At 41.7% G+C, this 23367-nt stretch overlaps 2 protein-coding genes across 9 annotated transcripts in view; both read right to left on the bottom strand.

Moving 5' to 3' along the window:
- Positions 1 to 23367, bottom strand: part of plekha6 (pleckstrin homology domain containing, family A member 6) — a 226608-nt gene that overhangs the window by 151716 nt on the left and 51525 nt on the right. The window lies entirely within an intron of this gene.
- Positions 516 to 3070, bottom strand: LOC146330980 (E3 SUMO-protein ligase ZBED1-like). Its single transcript, XM_084743699.1, has 2 exons — positions 1440 to 3070; positions 516 to 1282 (listed from the first exon to the last, which is right to left on the bottom strand). Exons 1-2 carry the CDS (start codon positions 2913 to 2915, stop codon positions 893 to 895), a joined length of 1866 nt encoding a protein of 621 aa, XP_084599825.1. The 5' UTR covers positions 2916 to 3070; the 3' UTR covers positions 516 to 892.

Genomic DNA, 23367 nt, shown 5'->3' with positions numbered 1-23367 from the left:
TATAGTAATATAACATATAATGAAAAAAGACTGGGTTTCTATATCAATTGAATTTTACAAACAACCATTGTCAGCCCATCAATTGGCGATATCGTTGCCCCCCCTTGTGCGTAAGTAGTGAATTCACTACTATTGAAGAAAAGATTCTTCAGGTCAAGATCGTTGGCTGGTTCTAGATGAGCTTTATTCACTGTGCAGCCTCACAACATGGTGGCATGACACTGTCTGCTGGAGTCAGGTTGTTTGCCAGGTTATATACTGTTTTACAGGAAATCACATTAGGTTTAGAATGCAAATTTCATCAGAAGGTTCAGGAAACAAGCTTCCTGAACCCAAATGTTAATTAGGTGCTAAACCAGTGGGAGTACATCTGAGAAAGTGAAAGTCTGTAATTATAATAGCAATGAGTTCTTGTGTTAAAGAAGGGTAGGTAAGGTGTGATGTCAGGGGATAACTGTGCTCTCCTCCCAATACAACAAAAGGTTCATTTACAGAGGTATGTTAACGAATAGGGGTGCAACGGATCAAAAAACTCATGGTTCGGATCGTTTCACAGTTTTGAGTCACGGATCGGATCAATTTTCTGATCAGCAAAAAAAAAAAAAAAAAAAAAAAGACAAGACAAATATAACTTTGCTCTCCATTTATTTTGTAAAACACTTATTGCAAGGATTGTTTGCCCATTAAATAAAAACAACATTCAACTCAAGATGTCCATCCAATGTTTAATTAAAATAATTTAATTTTTAATTTAATTTAAATCATATACAAACAACTTAAAGTGCAATATAAGGCATGTTACCTTCTTCCTTTAAACATGGACAGTGAATTAAAAACTAGCCTATGTCCACATCATCAAAAAAAGAAGAAAGAAAGCAAAGCAGACCTGAGCTTATAATTTCAAATTCTTTTTCAAAAAGATAAGGATGTCTACATTGTCTGGGGAGAGTGTAGACCTCTTTGCAGTCACTATGTCCCCTGCTGTGGAGAACACCCTCTCACTAGGCACTGAAGTGCCAGGCACGGCGAGATAATGTCTTGCCATCATGGCAATGTTTGGGTATTTACACTCATTGCTTTTCCACCATGTCAGTGGATCACCATCCACTGGAATGCCGCTTGCTGCCTGGTAGGATGCCACCTCTTCTTTGATGGTGTCAGCAAAAGTCTTGCTGCTCAGGTCCTTGCTTGCAAAGGTCTCTCCAAAAAGCTCTGCCATGGCCGACTTCTTTTGTGGAGGAGATGTGTCCAAGACTGCTTCTGTTGGCTTTGCAGCTTGACCCTGCAGAGAAAATTTCTTGATTAATTAAACCAATTATGTATTTTCATATTTCATAAACATGAAAAATGTAGCAATAACATTTAATAAAATACATTACTATTCAAAATAAACACATATAAAATATATAATTTTTAAATAATATTTTTTTTTTCTTTACCTCTTCACAGTCTTCAGTGCCCAGCCTGCTCACAATCTCAGTGGTGAGATCACTGTATGTCCTCTGGCATAGGGCAGGGTGTAGGTGAGACAGGGACTTGAACCTTGGATCCAGTGCAGTAGATCTGTGAAGGTAGTCCTGTAGAGTAGGGGGCAAAGTGTATCTGGGCTTCAGGTCCTCTCTAATGGCAGTCTTGACATCTCTTGTGATGGTGCTGTCTTCCTCATTTGGGGCCATGGATTGTAGAATCCTTGTTTTCAGAGGCAGGATCATGGACACAGATGGTGCAGTTTCAGTGCTCAACAGAGTTGTAACCGTTTTGAGGGGTTTGAGCACCTGAAGAACCTCCTCTGCCACTTTCACATCAACATCAGACAAGGTGACGATGTCTCTGACATTTTTCTTCGGGGTCTTGTCTGTCAGTGCAGAGTATATAGCTGCCTGCTGCTCAAGATAACGCTCCAACATATCATAAGTGGAGTTCCACCTTGTTGTGACATCATGTATAAGCTTATGAGTAGGCAGCTGTAGCATTTCTTGCTTTGTCTTAAGCACATGAGCAGCTGTTGTGCTTCGGTGGAAGTAGGAAACCACCTTCCTGATCCTCCCAAGGAGGCGGTCCATCTTATCCACTGTGATTCCCTTTTGGGATGCTAAATTTACTGCATGCGCAAAGCACCCTATCTGTGGGCCCAGTTCTGCCTCATTCACTGCATTTATTTGGTTTTTAGCATTATCTGTTGTGACTGAGATATTAGTATTGGGCCTTTCTATCTTCCACTCTGCCACTGCTTCTGTCAGTACTTGCGCCAGGTTTGTGCCTGTGTGACTCTCATAGAGGGGGCGTGTCTGCAGCACAGGGCTCCTCATCTCCCACTCCGCTGTGATGTAGTGAGCAGTTATAGTTATATAGCTTTCTGTTGCCCTGGAGGTCCACCCATCTGTGGTGAGCGCAACAGAGGATACCTGGGATAATTCATCCACAACTTTTGTCTTTTCCTGCTCATACAGACTTGGCACGATCTTATCACTGAAGTGGGTGCGCGACGGGATCTCGTAACGTGGCTCAAGCACGTTCAGCATATGTTTAAACCCCGTGTTTTGCACCACGGAATATGGCCTCATGTCTGCAGCAATAAACACCCCAATAGCTTTTGTAATAGCTTTAGCCCGGTCGGATTCTGCAGCAAGGGGCTGCTTAAATGCCGCGGTGATAAGCGGTTGTTGAGCAGCCTTCGTCTTGGCTCCGGTCACTGACACATCCGGGTGATGTCGCTTCATATGGGTGGCCATGCTCGATGTGTTTCCACTCTCATACGGCTTTCTCGTGCCACAGTGCCTACACACCGTTATAGTTTTGTCCACCACCTTTCTTCCATCATCACTGTATTTTACAGGGAAGCCAAAATGCTCCCATACGGGCGACTTAAATGACGCAGAAGGTTTTGCAAGTTCCTCTGCTCCTCCGCTAGCCATGACTACCGCTGCACTCAACTAGTGTGGATTAAATTTGCGCTCTCCACGTGACCACGTACAACTTTTTTTGTCATCAACCAATCCGCGGACCACGTGCGTTCCGATCCGTGGAGAGCGATCCGTACGGATCACGGATCAACAATGATCCGTTGCACCACTATTAACGAATGTAAAAGGCTGATTCTCAGCAGAGACACTCAAATTATAAATATACAAAGAACAATACAAAATAAGAACAAAACAGAAAGAAATAAAATGAAGTGTCAAGAAATTAGATATTCTCATACTCAGGAGCCTATAGTCATAGTCACTAGAATGTGAAGTTACAGTACATAACCAACATTCATGTGGTTTTACCATTACAATACTAGTGGGACTTTAGCCATAATATGATTGCCTGTTCATCCCAGTTGTCATTTTATTTTGCTAATGTAATGGTCTGCAGAGCAGCACAGTACACACACACTCACAGGACCAGGAGTGCGCTGGGCTGATTGACGAGTGAGAGATAAACAGCCTGCAGAATTAGACTCTGTACTTTTTTCATGCAGTGAATTAAGGATTTAATTTGACCAAACCAGAGTTGGTGGTTGTTGGAAGAGTGGACAGACTAACAAAGATGGTTTTGTTGAGTTTTACATGTTTCTCTGTCGAGTTTGAATTAAGTGAATTTTCCGAGGTTTTAACAAGCAAATTAAGCTTGTCTTAGTTTGGTAAAAGCGTGTACGGTTTTATTTCTCTGTTTTAAAATGAAAATAAGTGTGAGAATATAAAATTTTTTGACTTTGTAAATTTATTTTGTTTATTGGACATAATGAACGTATACAGCATATGTAACATAGTGAATTCCCCACTTGTGCACATCTCCCAGCTGACACCCAAGAGGATAGGAGAGGGGAATTTTGACATATTGCCCAACTCTCCAAAATTTAAAAGAATGTCGCTCACAGCATGGCAACCCTGGCTTAGAATGCATCATTTACAGCTAGAAATTTGCAAAACACATTTTGCAAAATTGCAAGTTAACATCATACAGCTGATCAAACTCAGCCAAATGTGTTTGCTAACTGTTGTCAGGTGCTAACATTAACTTGCAAAGTGACTCAGCATGCAGGTGAGTGGCCAGTGGTCTGATAATGTTGATCCAGTATCCATTAGCCCCGCAGACATTTTATTTAGTGATTCTTTTCTTTGGGCCTTGTGTGAGGTCATTACAGCCAAAGGTTGTGATAAATGACAACTGCTGCACATGCCAGATCCACAGGGTTACGCATTATTATAAAGGTCGCAGGATAATAAACCTTACTCTAACCCTTTAACCCAGTTTTTCTTTTTTTTTCCACAAACAAGCCCTTTTCAATTTTAGTGATTGTCATGGCACTATTACAGCAAAAAGAAGTGGAGTTAGAGTAACACATTACATTATTCCCAGAACTGTTGGTTAGAGAAGTTGCCCTCACCAGTTTTGCATTTTGCATTGCAAAAAACTGCAGCAAAATTGCAATAATTGGGCCCTATCTGAATGCTGATCTAAAGCGCAAGTGGAAAGCGTGAGGCACAAAGGATGCAATTTATTCAAGGTGTGTCCAAATCCACCTTTGCCATCTTGAGCCAGGGGGGCTTAAAAGAAGAAACGTAAATTAAGGCGTTTTATGATTGTGAAGATGTGTGTGTGTGTGCTTCAGCCAAATGTACCAGGTGCGCCACAGACTGCGTTTCAACCAGGTTTTAGCTGGACTAAGGCGAAAGTGGTTTTTACTCCAATGCGCCAGGAACAAGATTTTCATGTTTAGACCTCCCGCTCATGGCTGCACAGACCAGGCACAAGTGCATTTGCTTTCTTGCAGATGTGGCAAAAATGGCACTTGCACCGCTGTAAGATTGCTAATTCACCTGACTTCTGTAACTTTAGTTACTTATGATACTTTCGTTATCTATTTCTTTCTCTTCTGTCTACCTGAGTTGAGGTTCATTTTCAAAGCTAATTTGTGGATTATAGACACTCTTGACTGATCACTGAGATTTAGTGTTATTATGCAGACTCAGTTAAAATCACTCTGGCTTTCATCACTTTCAGATTTCACTCTTGCCTTTCTACTGCTCTCCATGTTCCCTCCTTCTGCAGACAGTTGACTAGCATCCAGGGTCCATGAGGCCAGAACGACAGGAATTTGAACAAGGGGGAGAGGTAAAAACAATCACTTCTTTGCAGGAAGGACCTGCTTTTTTTCCTTTGGGGCAGCTCGGACTGACCACACATATGGATTACATTCCCCACAGAGCAGCTGCTGAATTCAAAACAGACTGCCACTCATTCTCTTTCTCGTCACATTTCTTTCTTTCTTTCTCTTCTGTCAGAAATGTCAGCTGTTGTCTCTACCTCTTCATCTAAAGATGTGAGACTGAAAGATACACAAAATAATAGACTGTCACAGCAGAATACATGTGTAAAGAGGCCTTCACATGACAAGAAATTTGCTCTTCGCTCACCGCCAGGTAGGGCGCAGAGGCGCCGAGCGGACGTGGAGGAGCTCAGGTATACGTCATCAACAAGTGCGAGCTATTCACCGTTGCTAGGCAACACCAAACGCTACTTGAAAAAGGACGAGGAGGAAAAAGCAGACTCCTGTTCTGCAAAAACTAACCACAGCTCTATGTAACAACATGATAGGATTTACTGTTGCTGAGCTAAATGATAGTTTATCTAGCTACGAAGCACTGATCATGTCACTGTGTCTGCCTGGAATAGCGAACGTACACAAACAGCTAAGCTAATGCATAGCTGTAAAGCATTGTATTTAGCTTAACGGTAGCTCGTAAACTCTGCCTAATCACAAGCCTGGTAGCCCGATCTGACTACTGACATTTCGCCAAGCAATACTCTTCCTGCCGAGATCGTGGTATCATGTGTTATACAGTTCGGGGAACTTGGAAACACAGAGAATGAGTTTTTCTTCCATTTCCTCCCCCTCCTCTGTTTGTATGTGTCGCTTCTGGCTACGTCACATTCAGCTGTTATCTCATTGGTTGCGCTTTGAAAGGTCAGCGGCAAACAAGGTCAAAGTTCAAATAATTTGAACTTTGGGCGCAGCAGTGAGCGGCAGATCCGAGCGGTGCGCCACGCTGAGGGTAGCGGTGCCGCTAGGTCGGGCGCTACCGCTCTCTCCATAGGAAAATAATGGGACAGCCAGCGCAAAGCGTTTTTACCACTGATCATGTGTAGGGGCCTTAAGAGATCACTGGGGCTACTGAATGTTATTTAGCACTGTATTGTGAGAGAGCCCAATTGTGTAAGATGTTATGGCCATGATGTTACACTGAGGTGCATAAAAAGTCTTAAAACTCCATTTCGTATTTTATATGACATGGAACCAGGTTTTTTGTACTGAATGTATATAATGGTACAGTCTTCATTAGAAAAGCATTTTGATGTCTATAAGTCCTTGTTTCAGACAGAAGGCCAAAGCAATTTCTACATGCTCATTTGTAAACAAACCGGCCACTAGGTCCAGGCGATATTGGGGTATTACAGTATACCAGGGCATTTATAAATTCCGAAGGTATGATTTTCAAATTCTGCCAATGTGAAAAAAAGTGAGAAAACATGCTATTCTTTATTGATGAAAAATAAAAAAATAAAAATAAATTAAATTATTAAAACAGTGAACTTGGCCAGCAAAATAACTACCTCAAGACAGAAAAGACTTAACTGTGTGATGTGAAATCATAAAAATATTACCACATATAACTTTATCTTGAAATGACTTCTTCCAACTACGAAGCAGTTTATTAGCCACATGATTTTATTTAGTTGCCAGTCAGCCACCAACAGCTGCACATAACCTTCATTTAGCCCACTGATTTGTTGCTGTGCACTGTGGCAAAGTGTCATTATTTCCTCCTTATTTATTATAATATGGGCCATAAGTATTTCAGCCCATCAATACCTATATAAGTAGGCTAAGTTCATATTAGGGCACACAGAATTGTAGGCTAGACCAGTGGTCCCCAACCTTTTTTCCTTGGAGCAACTCCCTTCATGTATCTAAAGAAAGCTGAGCCCCTACTATCATGAACACATGCACACTACAAATAAGTATGTGTACATGAATAAATGATTAATTCCAAAGCTTTTCTGTCCAAAATAAACATCAATAAATCGGTTCCAGGTCACAACTGTAATTGACTAAGTAGCCTACTATGTTTAATTGAAGACAAAGAAATTTTTTTTTTTTTTTTGTGTGTTCTACGTCAGCATGTAAAGGTAATATGTGCACGCGTAAAACCTTTACATACTCACGTAGACCAACATTTAAACTTAAAAGTTTTACATGAGCACGTAAAGTTAAGCATGCATGTGAAACTTTAACTTCTGCTTCCACACCTGTTCCATCAGGTGGTAGACATGGCAGCAGAGGTGGATTTATTCAGTTTCCTTAAATCACGAAATATACCCAACAGTATCATCAACCAACTAAAAGACAAGGTAAAAGACCCTGCTGGTATCACATACACTACATGATGAAGTAAAGCGCATATTGACTGTAGGCACATAAGCTAGCATTACCAAATCTTACCCTCATTTTTCTAGCGTTCTCTAATTTTGTTTTTTCAAAGATGTTTACATTCTTCACCTTCTTTTTTTCAGATCGACATCAGCGTCATAGATGTTATGACTGATGAGCAGTTAGGACAGTACATTGAGAGATGTGGGGACCGACTTGCACTGAAAGCATTTTGCCAGCAAAGAAATGTTGCAAATGAAAACTCAGGGGACTCAAAGACTGACAAGCCCACTCACATGCAGGGTATTAGGGACAGACTGTGGGGATTTCGGAAAACTCTGGGCAATAACTGTCATGGTTTGGGATTCTTGTTGGTTGTTTCCTGTTTTATTTTGATAGTTTCTGTTCCTCCCTCATGTGTTTTGGTTTTACTTCCTGTCTTTGTCTGTGTTCCCTCCCTTTTTGATCACTGATTATTTTCACCTGTCTCTGATTGCCCTCACCTGTGTCTTGTTTTCTTCCCCTTCCTAGTGTATTTAATCCTGTGTCTTGTCCTCTTTTCTTTGTCGGTTCACTGTCACTCCCTCTCACCTTGTCTCAGTGCTTGTTTGTTTTCCTAGTGTTCTCCTGTATGTGGATTTTTGTTTTTTTTTCCCTGCCTGGATTTTGGACCCTCACCTGCTGGATTTATGTAAGCCTTTTGTTCTTTTGGTTGTTAATTAAATATCCGTTTGAACTGCTCCTCTGTGTGGTCTGCATTTGGGTCCTCCACCTTGTTTAAATCGTAACAGAATGAACCGACCAAAAAGATGGACCCAGCAGGCACCTTCCAAGAGCAGAACTGTGGCAATGGTTTGGACAATATTATCCTGCAGAATGTCACTTTAATGGCCACCCAGAAACAGACACTTTCAGCCCTAACTGCCCGGATTCAGCAGCTAAACATGGTCTTGGCCCAGGCTTCATCTCAGCCTTTTGGCATCCTGCCAGCTACCAGAAAGGCTAGCCTTTGGCCTGCTAGCCCCCTGTCAGCTCCATCTCCTGTTCCGGTGGGGCCACCGCCACCATCTCCTGTCCCGGTGTTGCTGCCGCCACCATCTCCTGTCCCGGTGGGGCCGCCGCCACCATCTCCTGTCCCGGTGGGGCCGCCGCAGCTATCTTCTGTTCCGGCTGGGTCGCCGCCACCATCGCCTCCTGTCCCGGTGGGGCCGCCGCAGTCATCTCCTGTTCCGACTGGGTCGCCGCCATCGTCACCTCGTGTTCCGATGGGGTTGCTGCCATCATCTCCTCGTGTTATGATGGGGTTGCCGCCATCATTGCCTCCTGTCCCGATGGGGCCACTGAAGTCATCTCCTGTTCCCACTGGGTCACCGCCATCGTCACCTCCTGTCCTGGTGGGACCGTCGCCCCCATCTCCTGTCCCGGTGGGACCATCTCCACCATCTCCTCGTGTTCCGATGGGGTTGCCGCCATCATCGCCTCCTGACCCGATGGGGCCGCCGCAGTCATCTCCTGTTCCGACTGGGTCACCGCCATCGTCGCCTCCTGTCCCGGTGGGGCCTCCGCAGTCTTCTCCTGTTCCGACTGGGTCGCCACCACTTCCTGTCCTGGCTGGGCCGCAGCTATCACCTGTTCCGGCTGGGCCGCAGCCACTTCCTGTCCCAGTGAGGCCACCGCAGCTATCTCCTGTTCCGGCTGGGTCGCCGTCACCATCTCCTGTCCTGGTTGGGCCGCAGCCATGTCTTGTTCCGGCTGGGCCGCAGCCGCTTCCTGTCCCAGTGAGGCCACCGCAGCTATCTCCTGTTCCGGCTAGATCGCCGTCGCCTCCAGTTCCTGCTCCGGCTGGGCCGCCGCCGCAGCCGTCGCCTCCAGTTCCTGCTCCGGCTGGGCCGCCTTTGCAGCCGTCGTCTCCAGTTCCTGCTCTGGCTGGGCCGCCGCCGCAGCCTCCACCTCAGCCATCACTAGTTCCTGCTCCGGCTGGGCCGCAGCCGCCGCTGCTGCCGCAGCCATCTCCAGTTCCTGCTCCGGCTGGGCCGCAGCCGCCGCTGCAGCCGCAGCCATCTCCAGTTCCTGCTCCGGCTGGGCCGCCGCCACTGCCGCAGCCGCCACCTCCACCTTCACCTCCTCCTGCTCCAGCTGAGCCATCGCCACAGCCATCGCCACAGCCATCGCCACAGCCATCGCCACAGCCTCCAGTTCCTGCTGTGGCTGGGCCGCCGTTGGAGTTGTCGCCACCTCCTCCCGAGGGGTCCCGCCTTCGTCTTCACCAACACAGCTGGCCGCCTGCTCGTCCACCCAAGGGGTCCCGCCTTTGTCTTCGCCAGCGCCGCCGGCCGCCCAAGGGGTCCTGCCCTCGCCAGCGCCGCCGGCCTCCTGCTCGTCCGCCAGAGGGGTCCCGCCAGCGCCGCCGGCCTCCTGCTCGTCCGCCAGAGGGGTCCCGCCAGCGCCGCCGGCCTCCTGCTCGTCCGCCAGAGGGGTCCCGCCTTCGCTGCCGGCCTCCTGCTCGTCGCCCGTCTCCAGAGTGGTCTCTCCTTCGCTGCCGGCCTCCTGCTCGTCGCCCGTCTCCAGAGTTGTTCTTGCCCTCGCTGCCGGCCTCCTGCTCGTCGCCCGTCTCCAGAGTTGTTCTTGCCCTCGCTGCCGGCCCCCTGCTCGTCGCCCGTCTCCAGAGGGGCTCTGCCTTTGCCTTCGCCGGCCTCCAGAGGGGCTCTGCCTTCGCCTTTGTCGCCGGCCTCAAGAAGGGCTCTGCTCCGGCTCTGCTCTGCCTCCGGGCCATCCGCCCGAGGTCTCCTGCTCCGCCTCTGCCCTGCACTCAGGCCGTCCGCCTGAGGTCTCCTGCTCCAGCTTTGCCCCGCCCTCAGGCCGTCCGCCTGAGGTCTCCTGCTTCGCCTCTGCCCCGCCCTCAGGCCGTCCGCCTGAGGTCTCCTGCTTCGCCTCTGCCCCGCCCTCAGGCCGTCCGCCAGAGGTCTCCTGCTTCTCCGCCTTCGCCTCGGCCTGGCCCTCAAGCCTTCATATCTGGCCCCTGTCCAGTCCCCGGGGCCTATGAACTCATAGACTTCTGATCCTTGTTGCCAGGCTGGGTGCCTGAGATCGTGACTGATTTTGTTTTATTATTCTTATTATTTATTATTTATTCACCTGTCTCTGATTGCCCTCACCTGTGTCTTGTTTTCTTCCCCTTCCTAGTGTATTTAATCCTGTGTCTTGTCCTCTTTTCTTTGTCGGTTCACTGTCACTCCCTCTCGCCTCGTCTCAGTGCAAGAGGGAGCACTACCGCAGGTCCTTCATCCCGTCAGCTGTCAGACTTTTCAATACCAGCATGACTTAATATAGCGCTGTTAGGTCTGCTACAAAATTTCATCCGTGTGCAATATTGTATTGTACTGTATGTTAATTTTGTTAAATCCTATTGCTGCTAATATTTTATTTAATTTTTTGTGCAATACACCATACCCCCACTTGTGCAATCTGCCTCTTCAAGGCAACATAGTTACAGTAAAAGGTGTATATATTGTAAATGGTCTTGTGTACAGTTCGTACTTAGTACTTATATCTTTATTTCTTAGACTCTATTGTTTTTTTTTGAAAATTTGATAGGTATGTACATTTTTTATATTTTCTACTTTTATCTTAATATTTTATAACACTTATTGTCTTTTTTTTTTCTGTCTGTACTGCTGAGCTGCTGTAACAAGCGAATTTGCCCAGTGTGGGATCAATAAAGTTTTATCTTATCTTATCAGTTAGTCAGGTGTATGAGGACACTAAACTACGAATGCTGTGAATATATGTTTCCTCCCAGGAAAAGGATAATGTTTCTCCTGAAGATGTCATAACTCTTTCTGAAACATCTTCGGACTGTGACGCCACAGAGGACAGGCCAGAGAAGGTCATTTCTGATACATTTGTGTTTTCAAGACTATATTGTTGTGGAAATAATTAGACACATACTGTCACTTTTGACACATAGCTTTGGAACATGATTTATGTGTAAATGTAGGTGCAATTTTTCCCGTATTGATCTATCGATATTTATCATGATATATAATTTGATAATGCTGTGAGTTTGAAAAGTATCCTGATAAAGTCTGACACCTGAAGAAACCAAATGATTCATTAGAATATAGTTTCTTAATATAAAATTAAGTAATATAAAGAATTGTGCAAACAGTTTGGAATAACACTATAAACATGCTTTGTGCATTGCCCTCTAGTGTAAAAGGAAAATAAAGTGAAGCAGTACACCTATCACCTAGTGCAAACATTCTCCAGTTTTGTTTTGTTTTTTATGCCTGAGTCGCTAGTTTTGCCTACATTTTTGGGAAGTGGTACCTCCTAACTGTGTTTTTTAAACACCTAATTAAAACAACCTAAAACATGCCAAAAATGTAAGTAAAAGTAAAATCTGTGACTTTCCATCACATCAAATTCCCAGGGCAGCAAACATTTCAATCTCAAATGCTTGTCTGTAGTGGTCCAACCTAATATAAAAAACAAACAAATGACAGAGAAGTAGAGAGAAGTTGAGAGAAATATTTCCTGCCTGGGAGCTCGTACCTGCAGTCTAGCGTTTTAATTAATTTCTTGAATTGGTCTTTCTCCACGGTGCTCATGGGCATCATGTCTTTGGCTAGAAAGTATGACACTGCGTCTGTTATATCTCTGCTCCTTTTCGATCGCTTCTCATATTGATTGTTGTTTTGGTACAGCTCCACTAGCGCTGCTCACAGCAGCATTAGTACTAGGCTGTTGAGTAACGCTTACTGGGGGACATGCTGCAGTTTTGGGCCGGATTTTCATACTCTCATTGTAGTCGCTGGGATGCCACCTTTGCAAGGGATGGAAAAGGTTTGTTGTGTTTCCCGTTCTGGTTGGCACCAACCGATGACATATTTTGCATACCATCTTTGTCTGTGCGTCGTCACCTTTCAAGTAGCCAAACCACTTCCAAATTACCGACGTTGTGTTACCTATTTTATCCATAATTTCATGCGTTTTTGAGGATAACACGAGTTCTTCTTCATCTTCCCCACCGCTTTGCTTCTCATTTCCACTCATCTTCCACTCTTTTTGTTATGTCCACGCTACTTTCAACTTCTCCTCACCTCTGCACAAACAAACATTGCAAAGTGGGCATGTACTATGATGGGCATCCCCAACACTACAGAATGACTGACTGCTGTCTGTTAATTTCTGCTGCATGACACGCTGTTTGGATCTATAAGGGTTTATTCATATCGAGTAAAAATGACCATAGTTATCATCGTCATCGATATACATTTTATTGTGATCCAGTTTCGAAATCGTTTTATCGCCCAGCCGACATCAGCATGAATCATACATACTTTTATTACTTATTCTGGAGTGTGGAATGTTAGAAAAGGCTTGATCAAGTGATGTTACTCAAACAGAAAACAATAGTCAGCAACCAGAGTAGCCTATGGATAGAAGTGCTGGAGCGGAAAATGGACTGCTTATCGGAGCGCTTAGATCGGAGATTTTAGATGCAGTCCGATAAAATCTGATACTCGTTTTTTGGCTGATAGTGGACTGATATCCGATATCAATATCAGATCGGGACACCCCTACAAAATATATTAATTTTACCACGATATAAAACAGAAAAGCTGCAAATCCAGAACTAGAGAATAATCATAATTTTGCGTAATGAATTACTTTATTGATTCATTTTCAAAGTCACTGATTTGTTTTCTGTCAACTAACTAATTGATTAATTGATTGATAGGGAGGGGAATCGAGAACCGGTAACAAATTGGAATCAAAACCAGAATCATATGCCTCTAAGCTTATCAATTCTTTTATCAATGCTGGTATGTTTTTAGACAGTAAATATCCTATGTTATTATGTTATAATAATAAGGGAGCCACACAGGCAGGCTTAGTGGATCGAGAACCAGTTCCAAATTAAAGAGTGGAGCTTTTCCACAATCAAGTCACATGCATCACTTTACTCTGTTTCTACAGTGTTCAGACTCAGAGATGATAAAACAGTCGCATTAACGCTCAAAACCTGTGTAGGCCTCCTTTTTCCACACCAAATCGGACCAATAAACAGAAACAATAATGGAATTGGTATAACTAAAATCTTATCAATTCCCATCCATATTGAACAATAATCAAATCAATTTACTAATTTTCTTAATTTTTTAAAAATTCTTGCAGCATTCAACACTGAATGATGGAGCTGTATGGCCAACCAGTCTTCCTGCATCATCAGCCGGAGCTGAAAAAAAAGTCCACCATGTGAAATTAAGACGAGTAAACACTGTTCATGATATTCTCAATGTCTTCATGGATCCAGAAGTAATGAATGTCAATAATAACGATGGAGTTACAAAATGAGAAAGCTGTGGATGGTGATGGTGTGTCAAGAGAAGTATACTCTGCTTTTCTGGGAACATTTCAATAGATATTCTGTAATCCACATAAAATGCATTCATCCAGATGATTTTATCATGTTGAAATTACTGAGTGCTTACAAAACTCAGGTCTGCAACAGTAAGTAACATGGTACATGGAACATTATTCTTCATATTCATTTCGGCAAAACCGATTTTTTAAAACCCTTAATACCAATGTTTTGGGGAATTTAAGACTTTTCAGGGTTATTATAGGCTTTTTTTTTAGGTTATTCTGAATACCCTGAGTCTTTAATTAACCAAGAAACCTTTTCTGGGAACATTTCTTAGAACAGGGCGAGGGGGAAGATGGACGAGATCCCAGAATACAACCAGACTATTCTGAGAAGGTATGGCAAGTTGTTGGAAGAGCTTGGCTTAAAGCAGGGGTCCCCAAATGGCGGACTGCGGTCCGAGTCCGGACCCACATGCCGTCCTATACGGACCCGGACCTATAACCAATAAATTATTAAGAGATTTTAAATTTTGACGGGACGCTTCTATTTTAACTGGCACAGCTTTTCTAGTCTTTCCGCCGCTGGTTTAGCTGATCAGGAGACGCACAGACCAACTGCAGAGAAGCTGCATGTGGAGGAGACTGTTGTTAATGACGGAGTTTATTACAACAGAAACTAACGTGATGGTTAATGACATCGACACCAACCAGATGCACTTATAAAATGAAACAACTGTATAAGGAGGCCTATATGTAAAACAGGAGAGTCTGTGTTTCTCTGTGAGAATCTTTCAGACCTTCTCACAGCAGAGTGAACAGGTGAGGGAGGAGAGGAGGACAGACTGATCACTAATCAATCACTGATACCGTCGTTCTCTCGGACTAATTAAAAAAAATAAAAATGCCAAAATTGGTGACAAACCAAACCTGGGTGTCCACACAAATAAAGTCTTTGTGTGAAACACTGCAGAGTGTAACATCGTGCTGTTTACAGACAGTCAGCTGTCTGTAGTTTGACAGAGAGACAGAGAGGGTCGTGTCTAGAAGGGAACCCTAGACCCGAGAAAGATCACGTGAGTTTGATATTTGTGCAAATAAAGAGTTACCTTCTAGACACGACCGAAAAAGGTGCGCGGCTCCAAAAATAGAAAATCATGTTGTGGTGCCGATGTTTTTAATGTGGCGGGCTGCCATAAATAAAACACTATTCACTGATCCACAGAGAGTCACTGAAACACTGATCACTGACCTGCTGTGATGGAAAAATACTCACATTCTTTACTTAGGTATTTTTACATTGTGGTATTAGTGTTTTTACTTAATTACAATTGAAATATTTTGCATGTTATTGTTATTGTACTTTAATGGTATTCTTATTGTTATTTTTTGATGACTAAATACAGACCTGCAAACTCATAAGAGGAGAAAAAGGTGACATGTTAGTAAACCAGTCCCCTGTCCTCTGGGGTCTGGGAGCGTCTGTCCTGCTCCAGAAGAAAAATGTTGTGATTTTAACATGTTAACAAAACATTCTGGTGACTGTTTCAGTTAAAAAAGTGAGTTCACTCTTCTGTTTGTTGTTTCTGCAGACATTACTACCTTTACTTTTACCTTTGTACTTGAAAAAAAAAAGAAGTAAAAAGTAAAGTGAAAACAGTAAAAGTAAATCTACATTAAAAGTAAAGTTACTTTGCTGAGTATTTTTACTTTAGCAATTTATAGTTGTTCATTTAATAGACCTGTCTTATCTTCTCTTTTGTATATTACCATTGTTCTTAAATAAAGCAAAAGTAATATAATAGAAAAAAATGCAGAACACACAATATTTCTTATCTGATTACTCTATTAATCGGCAGAATAATCGATAGATTATGCTTTAATTTTACTGGTTCGGCCCACTCGAGAAAGTTAGACATTATGATGTTCCGGACCTTTGCTTTAGGAAATTTTCTCTAACTGGACCTCTTTGAATTTTAATTGAATACCCCTGTCTTAAAGGATACTTAGACCACAACATCATACCAATTCAGCTGTCACCAGCTTTCATTCTTGCCTGTTGTCAAGGAGTCACTTCAGTGGATGAAGAACTCTGTCAATTTGCCAGATTTCTTTCAGCGAGTGAACGAGCATCAGTTGAAAAAGCAATACAAGGCAACATGGATGAAACTGCTGAGGAGGACTTACTTGACCTCTTCTCAAGAATGGGCTCACACTGCCTGCCCCATAAGACAACATGCAGACTGCCATTTTAACCATGACACATAAAGCTCTTCTTCAAGAGCCAAAGTTCATAATTGGCTGTTTCCACTCCAGTATTCAACATGCTTTGCCGACACCCCTAACAAAAGACACCATAGTGGAACTTTATGCATCTAAGAGGGCAACTAACAAGAAAGTGGCCCAGATGATTAAGCCATCAAGTGAAAGTCTGAATGCACAGGAACAAGCAGCCCTTAACCACCTGCAACAGAATGTGAGAAGCACTGAACAAACAAAACTGGAGATGTTCTTACACTTCTGCACAGGGTCCACTGTACTGTGCAAAGTCAGAACGGAAGTAACTTTCAATAAGTTGTGCGGTTTAAGTCACAGGCCTGTGGCTCGCACATGTGGAGCAGTTCTTGACTTACCATGCACTTACAGCTCATACTGTTGCTGTCTGGCAGTTGCTTTGCAATAGATATTATGTAATCCACATAAAATGCATTCATCCAGATGATTTTATCATGTTGAAATTACTGAGTGCTTACAAAACTCAGGTCTGCAACAGTAAGTAACATGGTACATGGATCATTATTCTTCATATTCATTTCGGCAAAACCGATTTTTTAAAACCCTTAATACCAATGTTTTGGGGAATTTAAGACTTTTCAGGGTTATTATAGGCTTTTTTTAGGTTATTCTGAATACCCTGAGTCTTTAATTAACCAAGAAAAGTATTTAATAATGTTGAAAAGTTTTTAATAACCTTGAAAAGACAGGATATTAAAGATTTTTCAACGTTATTTTCCTTTCTGTAAAATGCAAAATGCAAGCAGACTACATGGCATGTTTTCTTTCTGTTTCTCACATCCATGGTGAGGCTGTCCCCTTCTTTCCTCCCTGCCACCATGTAGTTTTGAAGTTCTAAACATCTATGTTTATTAGACTTACACCGATTAATCGGCAGTGCTCGGAATCGGGCCGGTTTTCACGTGACTGGCCTTGACCGGTGACCGGCCGGTCAGCGTCACGAATCCGATTCTGTGCCCGTCATTGTCACACACATGTTCTGCACGATGGTCATGTCATGCGCGCAGCAGACAAACTGACCGTGACGTCAACACAGCGCTGATAACAGCTACACACTCAGACACACGTCTGCTTGAAGATGGTGTCAGAGACAGATTCCAAGAACAAGATAAAGAGAAGACAGACAGTCTACAACGAGACAGAGCAGCTGACAATGTCGCAAAACAGCCGTGAACTCTCTCGCACTTCAGGCTAATGCTAGCAAGCTAGCAGCAGACTGCTGTTCACAGAGGGACAGTTAAAATCTCACCTCCTGTTCTGGCTGAAGAATAAACAACCTGTGTTGATGTGTCTCCTCAAACATTTTCTCATCCAGACTCCTTTAACTTCTGTGTTTGTTTTTCTCACGGCAAAGTTTTACTTCAAACTGTTGCACCGCGTTAGTCTCCGGTTTGTTTACATCCGCTTCCACAAAAGATCACGTGAAATCGCGTCCCACGAAATCCCGCGAGATGATATCGCGAGATCACGTTCACCCAATTCATAATCTTAATATAAAATTATAACAAGGCCTGGTTGTAATCTGGATGATTTTGGAGAAAGTATTAAATTAATATTTAATAGTCAGTGTCTTATTATGAACATATTTACAAGAAAAGTTGCAAAAATGTTTGTGAATGCTGTCAATTACAGTTCTTAGAAAGACTGAAAATCGGAACCGGCCAAAATCGGAATCGGTAGGTCAGACCCCTCAAAAATCAGAAATCGGAATCGGCTAAGAAAGTTGAAATCGGTGCAAGTCTAATGTTTATAATAGATGAGTTTGCTGTAATATTTATAAGCATACAGAGTTTGACACTTTGAAGTCCAAAATAATAATAATATAATATAATAATAACATCCTTTTTTCAAGGCATATATAATTTTCTAATGTTCATGTTTTATGCAGTTCTTATTTAGAAAGAAGTACATCTCAATATTCAGTGAAAGAATTCATGTTTGCTGCAAATATCAGTTTGAATAAAGCATTCTTTATTTACATGTATTAATCTGAACATTCTTAATATTGACTCAAAATCAGCAGGAGGACAGAGAAAAGCTGTTTGGCATCACTTTGTCTCTCCCTCTCTCCCTCTTTCACACTAAGATTAGGGCTAAATGAAAAGTTTTATTTACAAACACAAATAGCAAGGAGGCTTTGTCAAGCACAAAACCCCTGCCTTGATGAAGACCTGGCTCTTTGGACCAAATATCATCACACCCTACTTCAGCCAGGTGGTGTGCATCACATTCAGTGAAAGTCTCTGAGTGGCAGTCAGACTGATGAGATGAGAGATAAGTCATAGTACACCAACACAAACCTTTTGTCCATCTTTAAAGTCAAGTAAAGATGTGTTTAATGTTCCAATACCACTTTCCCTCACAAATAATGTAAAACAAGCGTAAATGGGACAACAGTCTCTCTGTTTGTCTTCTAAAGCCCCAAGGAAGCCATATCTTATGTCATCTTACATTTAGTGTCAAATTAGAGAGAGGATCTGATCTTATTCCTCAACTGCAGGCACAAATCCAATGCTTCATAAGCATCAGCCAGCAGATGCAACTGTGACTCCAGCATCAGAATGTTGCAGAGGTTGTAGATGTCTGTGTCGCATGGCGCTAATGGTCAAAATGTGCAGTTACTCCAACACAGCTAGGCATCAGCTCTGTCCACCTGAGAAATACAGTCTTCAGTTGTGTAGAGTTCTGGGAAATGTACATGACTCTGGGCCGGCCACTGGGTACCCTGTCATTCTTTGATGGTCTGATGACATGTCAATCTCACACATGGATGGTCTTGTCTAGTTCATCCTGGAAAAACAGTGTATTTAATATATAGATCAGTTCATGTTGTATGTCATCATTATTATTGCATTACATTACAGTGCTTTGGCAATACTGAATCTCATTATAGTCATGCTAATAAAGCCATTTGAATTTAATATCAGAAAGTAAGAAAACACATTAACTGATATTCTCAAGTGAGTCTTAGATGAGTTATCAGAGGGCTCAACTGAAACATGTTAATTTATGATATAAGCAAAAAGGCCAACAATGTCAACAATGTTAACTGTATGGTGGGAGTAGAAGAAGAATTACTTCATTAGTCCCCTTGGGGAAATACTTTTTTTCACTCAATTTATTACACATTACAAACATGCACACACAGAGGTTTATAGACACGTTAATGTGAAGAGGAATGATGGAGTGATGGCTGCTAAGCAGGGCCATCACACCTGTTTTATATTTTCTACTATAATATTATGTAGTCTATATTCAAGTTCATATGTCGGGATTTAATGATAGATATATATCTCAGTGTTCCACACTGGTCACAACCTCAGTATAAAATCGTTGTGATGACTTGTAATGCTGCCAATGCCACGCAGACTGTCATCAACAACATATTTGGTTGCTTACCATTGCCATGACGACTGTTCTGTGTTTAGGCTACAGTAGCGGCAGTGGCGACAAACATAAAAACATATCACAGTTGTGTTACTATCCTCTTGTCTAAATAAACACTGAGTTAAGATTTAATATCAGTGTGTGGATTGATAGCATGACAACTACTGTATAAGTACATGAGTTTAAAAACATAGTAGAAATACTGTAAGTGTATTGGTTCAGTGTAACTTACTTACATGTATCAGGGTTCATAATGTAAGATTATGGTAAACATGGCACGTACACTGCCCTTGTGGGTTAATCAGATGTTATATATGCTATAAAAACTGCCATGCAATTTCTGAAGAATGTAGCCTGAACACCATGTGATTTGTGATGCTGTGCTACACTTTAAGTTAGTAGTATTAAAAATAACACTACAATATGATAGATTTAATCGCCTACCTGGATGATCCCCATGAAGCAGAACTGAATTAGACTTTTGTCTAAATATTCACCGTTGAACAAACCACCGTCCTTCAGATCAACAAACAGAGTTATGTATAAGTCCATTGTTTCCTTCCGGAGAAATCCCCACCAACTTTCTATCCTCTGGTTTGTTGTGCTTTCCCCTTTAATGTAGCTGTCAATAGAAGGGCCATCATGTATATTGCAACAGAGAAAACGCTGAAAGTCTCTGACTTTAACATTTTCTGTGCCCCGGTCAACTCTAGCAATCCTTGGACAACCACCAAGTTTCTCCACTGCCTCCATGTAGTAGCCTCCAACAATTTTCGGGTCACTGCTTGTGCAATACATTCATCCAGATGATTTTCCAAGAAAACCTGTCGATGCAGCCATTGATGCAGATACCAAATGGCTTGAGTTTGTCAAATGTAATTAGGCCCTTTTGCAAAAGTAATAAATTACAGTCACTAGTTACCTCTCAAAAGTAATGGTAAAGAATTATTTTACCAACAGTGTTGAGCATATTATAATATATTATAATAAGCTACATTTGACTAATTACTGCTTAAAAAATTAATAAAATTACTTTACACTTTGTGCCAAAGTTGTTGGCGGTCTTGTTGTGTTCCAAAGTTGAAGTGCAGATTAATGCCCAGAGAGCTTTTGTTGTCACCTATTTTCTCTAGAGAAAATATGTTCCAGTGGGTGGATGATTTATGCAGACATGCAGATTTGGATGAATTTATGACGAGCCCATGTGTGCACCACTACTCCTAGAGTAAAAATCAAATTGTGCAATGCAGTAACACAGCATTACTTGGATTAGTAAATGTAATATTATTACTCTTTTGAAAACTGTAATCCCTCACACTTCTCATTACTGGGTAAAGTAACAATATTACAGTAACAAATTGCTAAGAAATGCATTACAAGGTCAGACATTAGAGGGGATCCAACTTGACCTCTACTAATGGCCAATGTTGTTTGTCTGCCCCGGTACTACCGCTTAACAGTATCCAAATACACACAGACCTGACACACACTCTGTATATGAGCCAGCACAAATCACAGCATGGGTGAGCCTGTCCAAGACCAATCATACTCAACAGGTTCTGGAATGCAGAAGGTATGTAGAATAGTGCACCAAAGTTCAATCATGCAAGCTTCATGCACCATGTTAGACTCCAAGACAACAGTGGAGGCCAAATATTCTCTCTCTCTCACACAGACACAAAGCTGACAGACACAGCAGCATCATTAATAAAATGTGTGGACAGAGGTACACCACTACCAACATACTTGTTAAAAATGACACTTTAATTTTCTTTTCAAGAAATAGCTCTGCAAGACAAAACGATGTCAAATGAAGAGCAATTTCTACCATGACTATTGATAAAATATAATTAAATACATTTTTAATTGGTTAGTCTTAACAGCAGTTAATTGATTACTTATAAATCATTAACATCCTTGCTCTTATGCATTTTTTTTTCGTTTGTGTCGTTTTTATTGGCCTCTTTGCGATCAGATCACCTGATTGCGACTAAAATTATATGATATGCATGGATATTGATACAAATTGTACTTACGTAGATTACATTTTATAATACATACTTTAGTGCGAGTAAAGACTAGTCAATTTACTCATGAAAGTATAAGTACCCCCAAAAAATACCTATCACAGTAATTTCAGTATGTGTAATTCCACCCCTATAAACCTCACACAGACACATGCAGATGGCAGAAACAGCAACATCAGTATAAAATCCAGTTCCACACTAACTAAAATTGTACCTAATAAATACAGGCAATAGATTACTATAGACCGAAACAGTAAATGAGCTTACTTTAGATGGTGACAGCGGGAGACGAAGAGGCTTGTTGATGAACACTGAAATTATTTCATTAATCCATCGATTCGGTCATCTCTCTTTCAAAGTAGATCAGGGACAGAGTTGAGTCTGTGTGTCATCACTGATGTCCTGATGTAAATCTGTATCCGACTCACAGGTGAAGAGTCTTTCAACAGTGCAGCTTATTACGCAGAAAGTGCCGCGGACAGGAGGAGACGGTTATTTTGGAAAAGAAACTGGGGTATGCACCTCAACAAGTGAAGAAATGAACGGTCCTCTGTGAATTTTCTCTTCAGCTGCTGTACAAACTGTCCATTTTCTGGCAGAAAAGTGTGTACTTTCGCCATGATTTTTACATTAAAAGCAGCGAGCTGACAGATTGAAGGCTTCTGTTCTTCTGTTCGGTGGGCGGGCTAGACACTGAGTGAAAGAGAGGCTGCTCGCGATCTGGCATGTTTGCAACATTCACTGACAAACACAAAAAATCTGACCTATTATGATCAGACAGTAAACAAGATGGAAGAAAAAATGCTTTTATTTGTATTGGTCACACAGATCTACGGGTTTATGACAACGTACAGTCTATTAACGTTCTGATTTTTCAAGTTAGATTGTGTTTTCACTGTTCTGAGTTATATTTTTACTGTTTAACAACCGCCCCTCTTTCTGCAGTGTCACTCTGGCAGCCCGCGGTGCAGCAGGCCTGAACTCTGATTGGCTAAGGTCAATGGGCGCAACCACATATACCAACTGGAATAGGGGGGATCACAAACTTCTCAATAAATTTAAAATAAAAACGTTACTCCCCAACGCTATTTACCAATCACTGCAAATAAAAGTGATTAGCTACTGGGGACTGTAGTTATATTAATTTACTGTTGTTATACTATTTTAATGTAGCTTTATTATTTTATTATAGTTGTATTATTTTTATTTAACATTATTATTTTAGTGTAGCTTTATTATTTTAGTGTCGTTATATTATTTACGTGTAGTTAATATTAATTTACTGTTGGTATATTATTTAGTGTAGCTGTAATATTTTAATGAAGTTATGTTATTTTATTGTTGTTATGACTACACTAAAACAATAAAGCTACACTTAAATAATATAGCTATACTAAAATAATATATTATTTAAGTGTAGTTATGTTATTTTAGTGTAGCTATATAGTGTAATGTTATTATTTTAGTCTTTATATTATTTTATTTAGCATATTATTTTAGTCTATATTATTTTGTTGTAGCAATATTATTTTAGTGTAGCTATTGTGTAGCTCGTACAGGATTTTCATCAGCAGTAACTTAATATGACCGTTATCAAGCTGAAATGGATCATGAGACAGTAAAATAAAGCAGATACCTCAAAGTACAGACAGCATCACAGGTGAGAAACTAAACTTAAAATCACAGAGATTCAGTAAGAAGCTACAAAAGTGCTGAGAGCTGAACACAAAGACACTTTTATAAATCTCTTCCTCTCTGCCTTCCTGCACAGACATGAGCTGAATCTTGGCTTTCCAGCACATCACAAAGAAAAAGCAGAAAGGTACACTCGTCTACTAGTAAAGGAAACAGGGTCAATTTCCTATTTTT

This window comes from Lutjanus erythropterus, chromosome 2 (genome assembly GCF_056507025.1).
Source record: "Lutjanus erythropterus isolate fLutEry1 chromosome 2, fLutEry1.hap2, whole genome shotgun sequence".
NCBI classification, from domain to species: Eukaryota; Metazoa; Chordata; class Actinopteri; order Lutjaniformes; family Lutjanidae; genus Lutjanus; species Lutjanus erythropterus.
This window is presented reverse-complemented; position numbering and strand designations above follow the sequence as displayed.